At 38.6% G+C, this 18,042-nt stretch overlaps 1 protein-coding gene across 1 annotated transcript; it reads right to left on the bottom strand.

Annotated features, from left to right (window-relative positions):
• Window positions 1–522: 522 nt before the first annotated feature.
• LOC140940031 (nuclear distribution protein nudE-like 1-A) lies at window positions 523–10,014 on the bottom strand. Its single transcript, XM_073388902.1, has 8 exons — window positions 9,745–10,014; window positions 9,496–9,649; window positions 9,164–9,312; window positions 7,664–7,709; window positions 6,636–6,726; window positions 4,981–5,270; window positions 4,554–4,654; window positions 523–4,069 (listed from the first exon to the last, which is right to left on the bottom strand). Exons 1-8 carry the CDS (start codon window positions 9,852–9,854, stop codon window positions 4,000–4,002), a joined length of 1,011 nt encoding a protein of 336 aa, XP_073245003.1. The 5' UTR covers window positions 9,855–10,014; the 3' UTR covers window positions 523–3,999.
• Between the last annotated feature and the right edge of the window lie 8,028 nt (window positions 10,015–18,042).

Raw genomic sequence — 18,042 nt, forward strand, 5'->3', positions numbered from 1 at the left:
CTCTGATCAACTGCGAGGTTGTAATTCCAGTTGTTCTTGTAAACCGTGAACTTCCACTTATACCCCCACCGGTTATAGACCCATCAACTTGTAAACAAAAAAAAAGATCTGATTATACCACCCCCCCCCCCCCCCACCCCCCCGCCTGGGATATAGGCCTCCCTCTAGCTTGTATTGACATGTATTCAATTTTTTGTGTTGTTTTGATATATTACTTCAAAAAGTATTTTGATCAGCACTGCTTTGTCACTTGTTTTTAAATGCTTTTGTAGCCCAGTTATAAGCTCCCCCCTCCCCACGCTCCCCTGCCGCTTATAAGCCTACCTAAAACCCCTCATGATGTTGAAACGAACGGCCTAGGGCTTGAAAGCAGAAGTTTACAGTATCTGGTTAAAAGTAGAAAGGTGGAATTTGTTAAGGAGACAAGTAGAGCCCAATACCATGCACCCTTTTGATTGCAAATCAGAAGCAGGGGTTATATGTTTCTGTTGCAAATGCAATGTAGACAACACAAAAAGAAAATAACTTTTTTAATTTTTATTTAGAATAACCCTCCAATCATTACAGACAACTTGTTATTGTATAACTGTCACAGACCCTGGAGCAGTGCCCTTCATGTCAATCACCTCTTATAAATTAATTACTGACACTCTGTCCTATGGTGTAACTGCCATTGTCTTTAGTAGTTACAAGTACAATTCAAAGTAGAAGAAAAGACCTTTGAGGTTCCTTCTGCCAGTTAATTGGAATTAAAAAATAAAATTCACACCAGTTGATAAGGCAGTGGTGATTCACTTGGGGATAGAACCATCATTCATGTACTTGCTATGAAAATATGTTGGATTTAGATCAACACATTCATTTCAGATGTCCCTCAACTACCATAGTCACAATGATTATTGTAACACTTAAAGATGGTCTCAACAGAAGGGTTACAACACTAATAAACTGGCTCATTGCCTCTGAATCATTCATAAACTCTCAGCAAAAAGAGTAACTTGATCCTGTCATAATGATATTTAAAGTAGACAAGGTTTCAAATCCCAGGATAATATATAGATTTAGCCCAGGCAAAGCTCCCTCAATAATTAGCTTCAAACAATAAACTAAAAATCTTGTTTTTAACCATTGCAAAGAAATCCACTTCAAGTTGACCCTGCAATCAGTTAAAAACTAGTAACTTGTCAGCGGAATTCTTTAAGAAACACACAATTTTGATGGGTTGACACCTGAGCCTGTGATACAGTCATGTGATGTTGGTCAGCTGATATCCTGTTTTGACAGCTGCCAATTGACAATGACATGGATATCACGTTGCAGGCTCCCACACTAGCTAGAAAGTGTGAGATTTCACATTGGTTGCCCAGTGGTGGGGACAGATGGGTGGACAGATGAAAGTACCGTCACGTGACCACTACAATTTCTCGGATGGATAGATAACCAAATTTTCTTAGTTATGGGGCTCCACTCACGCACCTGATGCGTGCATGGAGCTCTCCTAAAAACACTTTTACAAAAGTAATCATGCACAAGTTTTCAAATTCCCTCACTTGATGAAGATAATTTTGTTCCATGTAGGAATTAAAAGCTTGTGTATGCTAATAAGTTTTCTATCCTCGGATTTGAAACCCCATCTACTTTAAATTTCATAAGATGGTTTGTTTTAAAAAAAAAAAGTCAGTGAATCAGCACCAGAATATATAAATTATATTCAAAAGATATACAACTACAGATGTTCCTACTCTCCACAAGGTGAGAAATGTACCACCCAGGGATAGAGAAAACAAGATACTAACGAAATTTTAACTATAAAATGATATGGGCAGACATCAGATAACTCTACCCTGGATTGTAACTAGTAAGGTAATACAATTGATTTGAAACTTCAGAAATTGCCTTAAGAAAACTTTATGACTCAAACAACTTTCTTGACATTTCTGAAACAGTCAAAGTGAACATTAATAATACTAACTTTCTGGTAGTGAAATTTAATTAAATACAGTAATTTACTACCACTACAAAATAGTAGAAATCACTCAGATATCAATGCTTGGATAAATAATAGATTAATAGAAGATTAATAAAGGAAACGTTGGGCAATAACAGTATCGTTTAAGGTACTGGGTGCTCAAATAGTAGACATGCTAGAAGGTCTGGGAAAACTATAGCTGGAAGCCTTGGGGAAGTCTTTAAAAAACTGTTCCACATTCTAGTAACACCAGTTTTTAAACATGCTCAACTTCTTATACCAAATGGACACTCAGACAAGTAATACCGAGTCATACCAAAAAAGCACCTTGTACCTTAAAAATAATAATTTTTATAGATGTTTATAATGATTTCCTTAAAAAAATATAAAAGATTTATCCTAAATAACGCAGGACCACAAACATAAGTTAATTTTAAGACAGATAGGTGCAACATACAATGGTGTGCGTGCTAATTAAACCTTACTGAACAACCATACATATTAAGACAGGATCACAATAATGACATCAACCTACTATGGATTAAATTCCTTGCAAATGCAAGTACGTGATAACTCAGCCCATAAGGCTATGTCAGAATACTTGCCATGGGCCTTGCAATTTATAGTAGGAACAATAGCACTTCAAATACTAAACCTTACAATTTACTTCTTTATGGCTAAATTGAGTATTTCACTGCTGTATTAGACTTGGCGTTGGACTGACGACCTACTTACTAACAGTAACCGAACTGACAATATTATTATCAGCCCTCCAAACTCAATTTTTTCAAATCTTAAAATGGTTGCCAAAAATGACAGTTGAACAAAGAGACAGGCACTTTGCAGGTTTGTGTATAGCCCCCTCGGATATGAGCCCCTCTGTTTATAAGCCCTCCTTAAACCCCTTATGGAGATGTATAAGCCAGGGCTTATAAGAGGCAGTTTATGGTAAGCATTTTTTCCATCTGAATTTTTATCTGATATAAACATTGCGAAGACTATACATAATTGCACTATCCAATCAAACAATATGGCTTGGCACACGACCCCCAATACAAAGACTTGCAAATTGACTACTTGTGCTGCAATTTTAGTTCCCCAATATTGTTTTCCTACTTGCCATGGTGATCAAAATGGTGGCAGGTTGGAGGGCTGATTACTTCTATTGTCAAGTGCCTCTCTTTATCCTTAAGTTGATTGAATAAATGCTCAACTTTAGTGAACACTTTCCTGTCCGAACAACAATAACTTTCGGTGTCGTAAAAAAGTCTGCAAGACCACATTACGGTAAATCTCATTTAATGGGAATACATATGTAACACCTTTCCAGGTTATTAATGCCAGCTGGAAAGTTACTTGACATTTAAAAAATAAATATTTGGAAGTATTAGAAATCTTAAATGACAACACTCTCTCTCACACTCCCATACAGTATCTCTGCACAATTATTAAATATTCTTAAATGCTTTTATAAATGTGATTTTTTTTGTGCTACTTGATTTTGAATCTACAAGTATGTTACAATAAAATGCTTTTTCAGCAATACAAAATATCTGTACAAATTGGACACAAACTCTATCCCGAATTTAAAACTCTCTAACATAACTTGAGATAGCAGACTGCAAATTTCCTCTCTCACTCATTCATTCATTCGTTCATGCATTCATTTGTTACTGAACTTAGTCATGCAATAAGTGAACTTCACAGTAAGCATTCTGACTAATAATAAATGACCAGCTCTATTCTTGGAGTGGTAATTTGTCACCACAACTGAAGCTGTTTTTTACAACACCAATGTGTTAAATAAAACTTAGTTAACTCTCTGCAGCTAGCAGCTGTAACAGTGTGACACGGGGTCAACAAGCCATTTTCATTTTTTGGCTCAAAACATTGATCCTTGACAAATCCTCCACAGCTGCAACACTTCTGTCACAGGTGTGACATGTTCAACTGAAAAAAACTAGTTTAGTTGTGAAAAACAGCTTTCTGTTGTGATTGAACTGATTTCTTTTTCACACATATTTCATTCATTACACTTGCACCTTGACAAGACCTTGCATTCCAGGGCTTTGATAGTTACTCTTGGGAATTCTGCTCGGCCTAAAATAAAATAATGTAACACAGAGCTAAGAACCAAAGACAAAAAATACGAGCCCATATCAATGCATCCATTTCAAATTGACCAGTATTTTATTTACCCACATTACTGGAATCACACACACCTTCCTACGAACAAAACTCATACATGTACATCCCATGCAAGCTACCTGGGTACCCACCCAAGTTCACAACCAATGAAAGAAAAAATGGATCATTCACTGCTAGAAATTGGTACATCCCAGAAGTGTGAGATCCAGAAAACTGCTGCGAGGTAGACTTAAAATATTAATATTTTGTCTTCATTCAAAAAGATTAAAAAGTCTAACCGGTTGCAAATGTCAGAGCAAAAGCAGTATTCCCTTTTTTGACACTACATATAGCTATGCTATAACAAAAGAAGTGGAAAATGAGCAATTGTTGACAGGAACTTGGTAAAAGGGTATAAGAACTGACACAGAGAATAGGAGTACTGGAAAATTGTTACCTTGGGGAATCTGCAGGACTGTTAGAACCAGTTGATCCTCTTGCATTTCGCGGCTGATCCTTGACAAAGTTACGACAAGAGGCTAACTTGGATTCAAGAGCCTGGAAAAGGTAGAAAAGAACATCGATGTTATCACTGAAAATATCATGTTGTCTGACAAAATAAATCTTTGGGAATAAGAGAGGAATGTTGCTTGTACTGTGAAAAACACATACATTACTACTAGCAACAGTTCTTTAAACTTCAAGTGTTTTGGCATATTACTAATTACATTTTAAAGGTTTATACAGCAATTTTACAACAAGTGATTAAGACAACATCAATGATAACATTATTGTTCTCTGACAATCCTTAAAAACTAGACAATGCATTTACTATCAAACTGCAATGGGCATTACTGCTATAATTCAACTCTCTTGAAACTTACCCCAACTTTTCTAAGAAGATCTCCAACAATATTCAGAGCTGAAATCCTTGCTGAGGGTGTTAGTGGTGAGCTTCCATAGCCAGTATGAAGTGGTGATGTTCCAATGGAGGTAGTTGATAGATTAGTGATATGGTCTGTGGTCTGACCAGTAGTCTCTGGCTTTGTGGGTGTTCCTTCTGTTTTCAATGGCTCCTTGTTTTCTTTGTTACGACCCTTGTCTTTACCCAAATCCATACTTTCACTAGGCCTCCTCCTCTCTTTCTCTTTAACTGCAAGTTCTTGTCTTAGGTCTGGCAAGAAAAACAATGCACATTATTTGGATTAGTATGGAGTGTCTTGGTGAATATACGCCTAACAAATTTGCCCCCTTGAATTGTGTGGCAAACATGCTAAGCCCCAATTGTTTATCACCAAGCTTATTCTCTGCATCATTCTCTTTGCATTTCTCCCTGTGGTAGTAGACAATTTTACAGTTATGGGCTCAGTATCACAGCTTTTGACGGAACAAGACACTGAGGCTGACCTTGTCTTGATACAAGTCTCTTTCCTTTTCTCAAAGAAATTATGCTTAAAAATACTAGTTAGCATGAGAACAACATGATTTACATAATAAAGCAGGAAGGGTTGTATCAAAACAATGTCAACACCGTCCTCGTTTTAACTTGTAACTGTAAAATGGCCTGTTACCTGAATTTACTTAAGAATCAACACTTTTTATCTGGTATTATTTTTATGACTTTAAGTTAAACCTTAAGCTACAAATTATGGCATTAGAATACAGCTGAGACTTCCTTTTGATACTGTTTCCTTTCCTAAGGAGACAGAAGGTGGGCCGAAACTGGAGCAGAATAGTTTTTGTAAGTGGAGAGTTTAACTGGGCTTTTCAGTCAGACTCTACGAGGGGTAGAGCTGTCCACTTACAAGGATGTCCCTTTACAGAGTTGAGCTTAACTCAAAAGAAATTACAGCAATGATATATAGATTTCTCCCCTTCTTAAGCCATAGTACTACTGATCTTTTAACTAACAATCTTGGCCTGTAAAAAATTAAGCCCTCAGGAACAGTGAATATTAAGGGAAATAAGAAAAGTTTTATTTGCCCCCCCCCCCCCCCCAAAAAAAAAATAAAATACAGTTTCTGGGTCCCTATCTGCCACTTTTAAGTAGCAAGCAATACCTTGATTTCACAAGCACAGCAACAATAGAAAAATGACAGGAAAGCAATAGTTAACAAAAAGTTTGTAAAAAGGTGTCGCTGTAAATTTTTCATCCTCAGAGATGATCACAATATCAAAGTTTGGTTTCACAATTCCACTGCTAGGCACTACAGCTGTAGATCCCAGCTGTTTAAAAGGTGGAGATGCTATTCATCGAATAAATCTCCACCATCTGGGCAACACATTTGGTTTCCCCAATTTTTTGGCAAAACACAACTTTGCTGGATAATTTTCCAGATACAGCACATGTACCTTTCAATGATACATCTGTCATCAACGATGTAACATAACAGTTTCCCCTAACGCATCAACTGGAAAGCAATTTACCAACTTCTAGATGGCCAGCATTTTAATCCAACTGTTTAACTGGGGTCAGATTAATAACTTAAGTGTTCCGTCTAACTAAATTAATTTTGCATAACAAGTCAGAGCTTGTTACCTCGAGCCTCATCTTTTAGTCTCTGTACAGATTCCTGAAGTGTCTCTTTTTCATCCAGTTCATTTTCAAGGATAGCATTCCTTTCAATAGCCTAAACAATACAAAAGACAGCACAACATGGGTCAGTAAAATCACTGTTATGTAACAATAATGAAACATGACCTAAACAGTATCAACTCAGGAAAATAATGACATGCAACACAGATGAGACAGCTAAAACTTTGTTCATTTCAACGTTGGAAGAACTGTTGGTGTCTCAACATTTTAATAGAACATTCCAAAAATGTTCAACCAAGAAAGAGATCATATCTCAGGAATTCAATGCTTTATCTCCTGGGGAACCTGACCTAAACAAATCAGATTTATTAACGACAAATGACAGGATTAAAAATATGTATTATGACTCTCTCTGTGACAAAATTTAAGTGGTTTGTTATTCTTCAGGTTAAAGAGGAACTCAGAAGTAGACTTCATGCAAGAAGCCCTTTTTTGCTTTCGAGAAGTGTTTGAGTTTATTTCTAACAAATGTTCAATCAAAATGATTCTAGACATTTAAGCCACCACAGCCACACCAGGGATTTCTGGCAGTTATGACACTACAGTCTTAACAAAGAAATAAAACATCACTGCATGTTTGTATCGTATTCTGATTGAGGAAAAAGAGATCCAGGAAGTTCTACTCACTGCTTCTCACACTGACACCCTAAGAAGTTAATTATGCACTTTGTTGTTGAAATCACAACACAACCCATTGAGCAGTGGTTAATCAAGTGCAAGATGTTACCCTATTATATCTTGTGCAGGTTAAAAATACACTATTTCTTCATTTTGGATCAATATTCACTTAAGCATGTGATAATAATAATACTAATATGGTCAAAACCTTTCTAATTTAAACTTCATGACCAAATTAAATGACAGTTGTCTGCCTTAGGACCAGTCTTTCACTCGTATTATTAAGAAGGGTCAAGGCGGCCAAGTAACAACAGCCGAAAAGGATGTTCAATCAAACTAAATATGAAACGCACCTGATTTAGCTTCTGTTCAAAGTCCTCAAGGGAGCAAACTGTTGCCCTGAAATGCAAACAGTAAAGGTAACCATTCATTTCACTCAAGAAAAAAACAGCACCAGTCTCACTTTAGACTTGCTACAGGTCAACCTATTGGCTAGTAGGGAGAGCCTTTTTAGTGAGCGACGAAGTCACGAGAGGTCGACTTTAATTTTTGATTAAATTTTAAATCAATATAACAGCAGACAGAACTTTATTCCATCAAACTGTAATTTCATAAAATACTGCATAAGGTTGCTAATTCTTCAAACATTCAAGTGACCTGTTATGCTTAAATTAAAAGTAAAAGATTCCTCCCAGTAGGGTGAGACATCAACACAAAGATTGTTTTGCACAAGCTCAACAGGTGTCCCACCCTTTTGACCCAAGCTGGAATGAAACAGCCTTGCTAAAATGCAAAATCTGCCATTTCTGATAAAAACAAGCTTTGCAAAGCCTATTCTATCTGATCAAAGTAGTTTAAAAGAAATTTAAAATTATATGAAAAGGTGCATAAACTGTCATGGTACAATGAATGCTTTTCTTCCTTTATTATCCCAGTGTGCTAATTAGGTTGCACAAAGGCAGCCATACTTCTTTAAATTTAACTTCCATGGAAATATTTTGAATTCATCCTTTTAAAAAACACAAAGGGAATTAAATTGAATTAAAAGATTATTTATCCCGCAGTGATAACATTTAAAATTCCCATCTTTACTCCTAGAAGTACTTAAAATGTTAAATTTAACTACAGTTCTATTTTGACAAGGTAGGTCCAACATAAAAGAGAGCACTCTACTTTATGGTGTATAATAGACCGGCAACATAAGAACACAAGCACATTCTTTGCAATACAATAAGATCAAATCAACATATTTTATTAGTCTAAGCAAAGCAATTTATGCAAAGCAGTTACAAGTTTAAGCAATCCACTCTTTTACAGATAGAAAAGCAAAACGGTTTTGCTCCCATGGATTTGTTGCAACATCAAAGTATTTTTTATCGGTGAGATTAAGAGGCTCTGATCTGTAAACGTGAACACAATTAAAATCCAGTACATGTACTAACAGAAATCGATACCACGACAAGGTTAGAAAATATTTCCTTCTTCGCTGATCAACAATGCGAGAATGTCACATGCCTGAATTGTACTTTGCACACGGCAAGACTTGAATATGACCCATAATATTTAAACAAAATTATGTTAATAAACAGAACAATCTGTCGTAATGTTTTAACTCCCCAAATGATTCAGTTTCTCTGACTCAATATCGCAGATTGTAATAAATATTGCAGTCTATAACAACGTATCGAAATTTAGTAATTTGAGCAAGACAGCACAACATCCAAACGCAATTAACGAGGCGAAAATATTATTAGGCTGTAAGTTAAATGATTAAAGAAATGGAAATAAATAGACCACTTCGCGATGATTCTTACGAAAATAAATAAATGTTACGTCTAAAGTTGGTAATTTACCTTTTCGCTCGCTCAAGATCGTCGTTCGCTTGCTCGAGTTCCCGAACGTATTTTTGCACTTCCTCCCGCACAGCTTTAAGTTGAGCAACCTCATCTTGTAGCGATGATATCGTTAAGTAGGATTCATTCTGGCTGGCATCTAGTCGCGCCTAAGAGAAAAAGAGAAGAGAATATTTTAATTTCAACATTAGGTCAAACGACAAATTATCAAGAACCTGATAAAAACATGGCTGTCGGCGTACGCAAGCAAGTCTTGCATTATTTACAAACTCTAACTTAAACAACAGGGCGAAAAAAACCCACGAAATGTTAGTCGATATTTTCCCATTTACCTTCAAGCTTTCGTTTTCCGTCTCTAGCCGGGTTTTGGCAGCTAAAAGCTCTCGCTGTCTGGCTTCGGCTTGCTCCAACTGCATTTCCAACTCTGCTTCTAGTTCGCGACTACCTTCTTGAAACTCATCGAGTTCATCTCTTGCTTCTTGCAACCTTTTCCCAGAAAAAAACGTTAAAATTAAAACTTCATTCTTCCATTCTTTAACAGCACAACTAACAAAAAAGAACATGGTCCTTTAACCACTCACTTTCGCTCCAAGTCTTCAGCAAATTGTTTCCAGTATTTCGCCTCTTCCTTCGGGTCGGCGAATTCCAATTCCTTGTCGCCCGTAGAAATACTCATTCCCGGCTGTCGCATAAGGACGGCAAGATATTTCAAACACAATACCACAGAAAATTTACTTTTCTAGAAATCTATCGACGAAACAAGAGAAAAGCCGGCTCAATCAAGCCAAAGCTATAAGTTTACGTCTCGAAACTTCACAGTGAAATATTACAAACCGTTCCCCTTGATGACGTCAACTCACAAGATCCGAGGAATTGTGGGTTGGAAATGGAGTGAAATGATGAACAACGCCTCGCGTGTTCTCGCAACTTGAACGTGAAAATTTTATGGTTTTATGGGTCTTGGTGTTTATTGGTCGCAGACAACAAGTGAATCATCTCGGTTCATTGAATACTCTGTTCCCACCATCTATATATGGTATTGATGGAAGTAAAGTGATCATGACGGTATACAAATTTAAGGCTGCGTCCCGCGATTTTATCTCCCGCGGAACAAACTAACTCTTTTCTGATTCAAGAGACTATGAAAACATTACCATCATATTTTCATGGTCTCATGAATCAGAAAAGAGTTAGTTTGTTCCGCGGGAAATAAAATCGCGGGACGCAACCTTAAATTTGTTACGTGTGTTCAATTAAGAAGGCACCTGTGTTTTTTTCATCAAATTCTCAAATTTCAAAGAGAAAGCTTATTTTGAAGGTGTATCTAAGGAAAGTTAGTCCAAATGCAATTCCGCTCTGCTCTGGAGACAAAAATACTATTTGAAGCTTGGCGACAAAACATTACGACGACCCTGGGGTCTACAGAATCCCTCTCTTGGAATTTATTTTCCTTCATTGCATGGAGATCTTGCTTATGAATCATTCCGTCACAGGTTTATGTTTCACTGGCAAATTTTTGTAATTACAAAGTCTGCTGGCCTTGATCGCTCAAGCATATTTGCACGGATGAATGGATTAAAACACTTAAGGTGTTAAAAGATCCTGTATAAAACTAGGATGCCAGTCTAAAAGGGTGCTGTAAGTCACGCGAATTTAGTAGAGCTATATCTTGTGTAAGATTGGGACAAATAAACGGCATTTTACTCAGCTAAACTGTGGACGTAATTTCAACTTGCCCTGGTTAACTAACTAATCTGATGGTCTTTGATTTTAATAATTTTGCCCGATAGCGTGACCATTTGATCGAAATTTAAAATGTTGAACAGGGCTTTCCTGTGAGTCTTTAATAAGCAATTTTTGATATTTCAGATGGAATATTTTGCAAAATTGTCGAAATGTTCCTTTGCTTATCTTAGCCATTAATATTTTACAATAAGTGCCCCATTGCACGAGTTACTCAATCGCGTGATTTTGTAACTGTAAGCGTTCTATTATGATGGATTTTTAGTTCCGTAGTAATTTATAGCTTTGGTTTACCCACCACGATATTCTGACACTCTTGCCTCGGCACCCCGGCCCAATATAAGCCCGGAGCAGGTGGTTTTGGTACCCAAGGCGTGGTTGAGAGGGCGGGGTGTGAGCTACCTTTTATACGGTAAACGGCTTTTCCCGCTATATGGGCTCCCAATTTTCACCCGCCAGACCTTTCACGTAAGTGATGAGATAACAATTTTGACCTTTTTAGTCTGAGACGGGTTCATTCAAAAAAATCTAACTTTACTTGTTTTAGTGTTTTTCTGCTCATCCAACTCATAGCTCGTATACTGAGAGCAGTCTCTCTTTTCCTGGGGATCGGCGTGCACGCGGGTGTCTCGCGCGTTTCGCTCGAAGGACTAACAAATGGGAGAAACCGCTCGTCGTCTATTGAACTCCCAAATCTGTAATGGGGTGAAAAACTTAAATTTTTGTTGTCTTTGACGGGTTAGGGATTCCAGGGCCCCTTAAGAAAAACCCGGCGCAAACATTTTCAAATTATACCTCTCCGGATTTAGTATCATGTGCCGGCTCTACAATATTACAGGCTTGCATTGAGCTCTTGGTCGGCGAATAGTTTTATTGTTCGTAATTCCAAAAGTTTAGGAAAAAATTAGAATATCAGAAAACAAATTAAGAATTCACTACTAAAAAATTGCTTCATTTCTACTTGTAAGCGAAAGGAAAAACAAGAGCGTGAGGTTCGTGCGTGTGAGAGAGTGTGCGAACTCGCTATACTCGACCCTCAGCTCAGATGTTAATTTTGGTCATTTAACAGTTTCTTTTTAGTTTCACACGGTTGTATATTTATCAATATCAGCTGGGCTGAAACCGTACATGAAACTTATCCCAGACGGGATCAAACCAGAAACCAAGAATTAAAGCGCCAAGTTAACCATTTCCTTCAATTAGTAGAAAAACCGGTCTGATCTTGGTATTTATGGAATGCCGAAAGGAAGTCACAATTCTTGATGAGGGTTGAAAGCGTTAAACGCTCGATAAATAGAAACGGAAGTTCTTGAGAAAGTACACTGTATTTGAGAACCAGTGACAGGCACGTAAAAATTCCAAAAAAGGCAACAGACTTAATAATAAAAACAGGAATATTGGGCGTTGTATATTGTCCATCATTATTTTATTTTATTTTGTTTCTTTGTTTCTTTGCTGTTGGTATTTGTTTGCTAATGATTTTCTACTCCAGGGATCCTTATGATTTATTCCTACTGACGTAATGTATCCGAATTCTTCGATCTGGTTTCCGATTTCTCCACAACATCCGCGTACTCGACATCTTAGCATTCGACGATGTCATGATCAGTTAGTTCAGAACGTATTTTGGGCTTTTTAAGGTCGGAAATATTTTAGCTGACAGCTTCATCCTGAGGGGGCAATATCGAAGTTTATCGTGCAACTGGGATGTTGGAATATAATATCAGTAGAATAAAAACTAGTCAAAGAACCTAAGGGAATTTTGCCGATAAAAATGTAACCGTGAGTAAGTCGAAAGTCTTACATTTTTTTAAAAAAGAAGGTCTACTTTCGTCAGGAGTTCTTACGGAAGTATACGGCCATGCATTGTAAGGCCGGAAGCAAATTGAATTTTCGGTGCTAATTAGCTAGGTTCGAGGGTTAAGGCCTGTTTCAAACGTCGTGCTACTGCTGTACTAACCTGACTTGACTGTAGCTCGACTGCAGCACGACACTAGTACGACTTGGTTTCAGACGTCGAATTTAATTCAGTCGAATAGAACGGCTGTTGCCGAAAAACACAAAACACAAAAATAAAGAGACGATTTAGCAAACTTTCATATGTATTCTCAGCCATTCATAATTTATGAATTGAGTTCGGCACGGCAGTAGCGCGAGGTTTGAGACCAAGTCGAGCTACTGCAGTGTAGCACGGCAATCGAATTTAGCTCGGCACGGCAGTAGCACGACGTTTGAAACGGGCCTAAGTTACTCTAGCAACCATTTTTCAGAAGTTTCCAAAATTTTTACTCATTTTTACCTTTTTTTTTTCATTAGTTTAGCTTGTCGTCTTTTGAGAAGTTAACAATATTACATAATTTTCGTTGATCATGAGACATGCTTGCGGTGGCCTCTTTTCGACCTCTTCCGTGGAGTACGGGGGTAGGATGCTAGGGATACTACCACATCTTATTAGCTTGGTAATATAACTTGCTTCTATATCGATTGCGGCAACGAAGTAAAACTTTGGCTGCACACAACGCGAGTGGGATTTTCCACAAGAATCGACTGGGGTAGCCATAGAGCAGTAAAAATCGTCCGGCCACTCAACCACCCACTATAGGACTGACTCGGTAAAGCGATGAGTACGTATATCCAAAAATTCCACTTTGTTGAATCGATTTTACTTGTTTTTGTACTAAAGCTCCAAATGTCCCCAGCCGGTGCCGTTCAAGCAAAAAATGAAAAATGTGAAAAATGTCGCTTTTATTATGTCTTTAGACGCAGCCCCACCTTGACTAAGAATATTGGTATCTCCAAGTGAATGTTTCTGAAGTGTTTCTGAAATGTCAGTAAATGCCAATCGCTTTGTATTGTTCCATTGAAAGGAACAAGTCTTCTGTCCTCTTCAGAGACCTCTTTGGTGAGACTAAAGGTTGGGGAATGCCATAAGCGCGCAGGAAAGACGTTAAGTAAAGAAATATACTTGTAAGGGAGAATTTTACCGTAGGAGCTCTAACCGGCGATAAAGAGACAAAGAAGGGGTAGGGGGCTGCGAGTAGGGGACGAAGACAGCACTGAAGGAATTGAATGTGCCATGAATTAAGCCCTTGAGTGGTCAAAAGTGTAGAAGGAACCATGGAGACCACAACGGAATCCGCTAATATATCATGCCTTCTATCATACACACATTTTAAGAGGTACTTTAGTTATTGTACGACAAGGAAAACGTCAGAAATTCCATTCCCTTGCGGAATGTTGCCAGAAGAAGTCAGGATACCGTATTTATTCGAGTAAGCGACCAACCTCGAATTAGCACCCACCTCGAATAAGCGCCAACCTAAAGGGAGAAAAAGTTAATCAGCGCCCAGCCTCGAATGAGCGCCCACCCCCCACCCCACCTCACTAAAAGAGCAGTATTAATCATTATTTATTCGACTGGCTACATTCTCTAGATTCATTGTCTACGAAAATGTTGGAATTTTCCTCAAAGTTTCAACTCAAATGTCCCTGGGTGAAATTGAAACTGAATAAGTACTAATAAGAGACTTCCCCGAAGACGGAGTCTTCTTCAGAGTATTTTGCAGAAACCTTGCTTTGTTACATCTTTGAGTTTTGTTATTACTGTTTATTGTTTTGTTGCAAAATAAACATACTACACTTGCTGAAAATGGTGAATATTTGATAAGCGCCCAGCCTTGAATAAGAGCCCACTCTTTTAAGGTCCAAAAATGTAAGAAGTGCCCAGGGCGGTTAATCGAATAAATACGGAAAGACAAAAAAGAAAAGAAAACGGTTGCGACTAGAAGGAGGCTGTCATTTTCACACTGTTTTCACTTGATTAAAATGCTTGAAAAACTGATAGAAGAGAGGATGAAGGACCTAGTTCATCCTCTCTTGCTTAAAGTAGTAAATAAAAGGGGGGGAAAAAATGAAAAACAGAGTATGTAAGGCTTGTACTTCTGCACGTATTCAGTGATTCACAATTTACAATCGTATCCTCTACACCATCAAGAGCCGGGCTAACTGCCGACACCTTTTGTTTTAAACGTAATTTGCATGGCATTATTCATTAATATTTATGTTATTTAAAAGCTAGCCGATATTAAAACAGCGCTTAGCCTTAATCAATGTGCTTCGGTTCTTTTCTCAACAACTCTTTTCCTTGCACAATTGGTTCTCCGTCTAATGTTCACAGACTCTCCACACTGTTCCCAATAAATGGTTCTTTACTAAGAGTATTGGGGTGTGTAATAATAATGAGCTGTTGAACGTTAGATAGACAGATAAGTAAGGACACTATAACCTAAACCAAAAAAGTTTTAAAAAGAACCTATATTTACGTTATACAAAATAAGATACTTTTAAAAAATGTTTAAAAACTGTGAAAAAAAATTTTTTTTTATGAACAATTGATCGCTAAAATAGTTACAGAATGTAAATGAGCATAACAAACAATTTTTACAGTTTTTGGTTACTAGGGTATCTAAATCGTGCTTCCTTACAGCCTTTATAAACGCATTATTGCGTTCCTTATCTCTGAGTCTAGTTTTGATCAAAGCTGAGGTCTCCCAAGTATTTCAACGAATGTTTACCATGTCTTGTTGCTTGAATAGAGGAGGAACCCGCGAACGGGAGGGGGCCAGGGGACCTCCGAACTTCCCCAACAAACCCAAGCGCGGCAGGAATCTAAGAGGAGAGCCCAGCCTAGGAGTAAGACATACCTTATTGATAGGCCCGCTTTGCATTCTGAAAGCAGAGGACAGATGCGAAGCCAAGTGCCTCCCTATGCCACACAAGCACGCCTGCAAAGCACTGAAGGTAATTCTGCTGCTGTGCACATAACAAATGATCCACCAGGTTAGGTCAGTTTCCTGAGAAAGGGATGCCAGGGCCTCAGCCGGCTTCCTTAAGTATAACCGGTTGGCATTACTTGACCACCGCCGTAGCGCTTGAATTAGGTGGTCTGGAACACCATTACGAGCGACAACCGTTGCAGCGCCTATGCGGAAACTGTGGCTGGAAAAGTTTCCAGTTATGCCAGCAGCGGAGAACAGCTGCCGAAGCCAATCAGTGAGGAGCACACGAGATAGAGGACAACCGTCTTGCAGTATTAAGAGAGAGCCTGGAGCATTCCCCTACAGAAAGAGATAAGCCATCATAGCTTGCACCACACAGAGCGGAGGGCTGCCCAAACCAATATGCAAATCAGCCCCCTTGCGAAAAGGGCCAGTCTTTGAAGCCTTGATTGTGACACGCATACAAGATGTCGAGGACGCGCCATTCACTGTAATATCCTAGACAACAGTCAAGTCAGGGTTATCAAGTGAATTGAAGAAGAGAAGGTGGCCAAATTGGGCACTGTAAACTCGGCAGTGCCGAGGAAACCAAAGTACCCTAGCGTGCATGCCGCCCGAAACATGCAATGATCCGGGAGGTGCACGTTCAGGGATTTCCAGATGAACAACATCTGGATATCAGTGATGGACAGACGATTAGACGACGGAGAACCTTGAGAGCGTTTAATCCCTCGAACAACCCGTTGTAAAAGCAAACAGTTTTGTAGTGTATCTGGAAACCCCTGCTCAACATGAAGAGCGCGGACGCACGACAAATAGACCTCAATATCGGAATGGTGGCCAAATCTCGCCAGAAAAGTTGCAAACAGACACAGAATCCATTCATCAGTTGGAAAAGGCGACCCAGAGGGATGAAGCTGGCCCAAGAAATATTAAAGAAAAGGAGAAAGAGATTAAAGACCTTCCTCTGAGTGGTCTTGCGACTGGATGGGGCCAGGCCATGCACAAGGAAGGCGTGACACCGCTGTTCTAGAGACAAGTGGTCAATTCGGACAAGAGCTGGGGGGGAAGCGGCTGGGGCCAACCGTCGAAATTCCTGCCAACAGATACGAGAAAGAACATCAGCGATTTGATTGTGGACATCTGAGATGTGTTCAGCTGAAAAGGAGAGGCTACAGCGTGCCGCAGAGAGCAACAAACTGCGGAGGAGTTACATGAGGGATGGAATCTTTGAGGCCCTCCAGTTCAGCACGTGGACCGCGCGGCACTTAATGCCTTGATTAGAGCATGATGACCACATATGCTAATGCAGAGGCTAATGGAACAAAACTCTTAACGAGGATCTTCCTATTTCGGTACGCGGCAGTACGAATCTTTTGGCCAGTTTCCCAGTTGCTAAGCGACTGATCCGGTTTACCTTGGCTGTTGCAAGACCAAGGTAAACAATCCAAGGAAATCCCATCTTATTAAAACTCCTTGGTGTGTGTTGGTACTTGAATGACATGAACCATTTTTATTTGTTTAAAAAATAAACACGTACATTTTAGAATAAATTTCTCGTGTAACTTGAATTGCGGCAACTCCTTCAAAATATCGTTACTGACTAAGTGAAACAGACAAAGGAATGACTAAACGAAGTAAAGAACTAATGAAGAATTAATGACGGCGACTTTGAAAAACAATTCTAAAAGTGAATTAGTTATCGTAATTGCAATGCAAAGTAATACACTTTGCCAAATAAATATGTCTTCACGCAAACATCAAAGATAAAATATAGTTTCCAACTCTACCTACATGGAAGAGGAAATATAAGAGAAAACCAATGTATTAATATAAATAATTGAATGTAGGTTCTTAACTTGCTTAACAAGTTGTCAAATGAGGTGCCTTTTTCACTTTCTAAACGAAGTGCGCCAGTCAGTCAAAATCGCGTTTTCGATGTAGTTTGACATACTTGCTATATTTGCATTGAGTGGTTTTACTAATCCTGATAGCCATCCGCAGCTGGCTTGGAGGTCGGTTTAACCACTCCTGTGGCTCCAAAATACGGAAGCATAACTCAACCGACACATATTAAATTTCCAAAAACAAAAGGATAAGACACATAGCCTGTAAACAGGCTGATAAATGACGATGTCTGCGCCAGTTGTCAAGCCGTCCATAGCAAAGGGACAGCTGAACCACTCAAAGTGAGCTGTACTGACAGTTTCTTAGACCAATGTGTGCATTGTCATATCCAGTATAATCAGTATATATTCAAAATGACTCTTTCTATTAAAGTGATATAATTTTCTACTTTTATCCGCTTGTCAACTCCCGAGTGGACAAATGGTTTCAGTTTAAACCGAGATATTTTAC

The sequence above is a fragment of the Porites lutea genome, chromosome 6 (genome assembly GCF_958299795.1).
Source record: "Porites lutea chromosome 6, jaPorLute2.1, whole genome shotgun sequence".
NCBI classification, from domain to species: Eukaryota; Metazoa; Cnidaria; class Anthozoa; order Scleractinia; family Poritidae; genus Porites; species Porites lutea.

Excerpts from the sequence above, each read along its gene's own strand:
- LOC140940031 (XM_073388902.1), bottom strand. The coding sequence starts at position 9,854 with ATGCGACAGCCGGGAATGAGTATTTCTACGGGCGACAAGGAATTGGAA. Across the intron at positions 6,727-7,663 it reads TTGAACAGAAGCTAAATCAG|GCTATTGAAAGGAATGCTAT; the intron begins GTGCGTTTCATA and ends TGTATTGTTTAG. Across the intron at positions 5,271-6,635 it reads ACTAAAAGATGAGGCTCGAG|ACCTAAGACAAGAACTTGCA; the intron begins GTAACAAGCTCT and ends TTTTCTTGCCAG.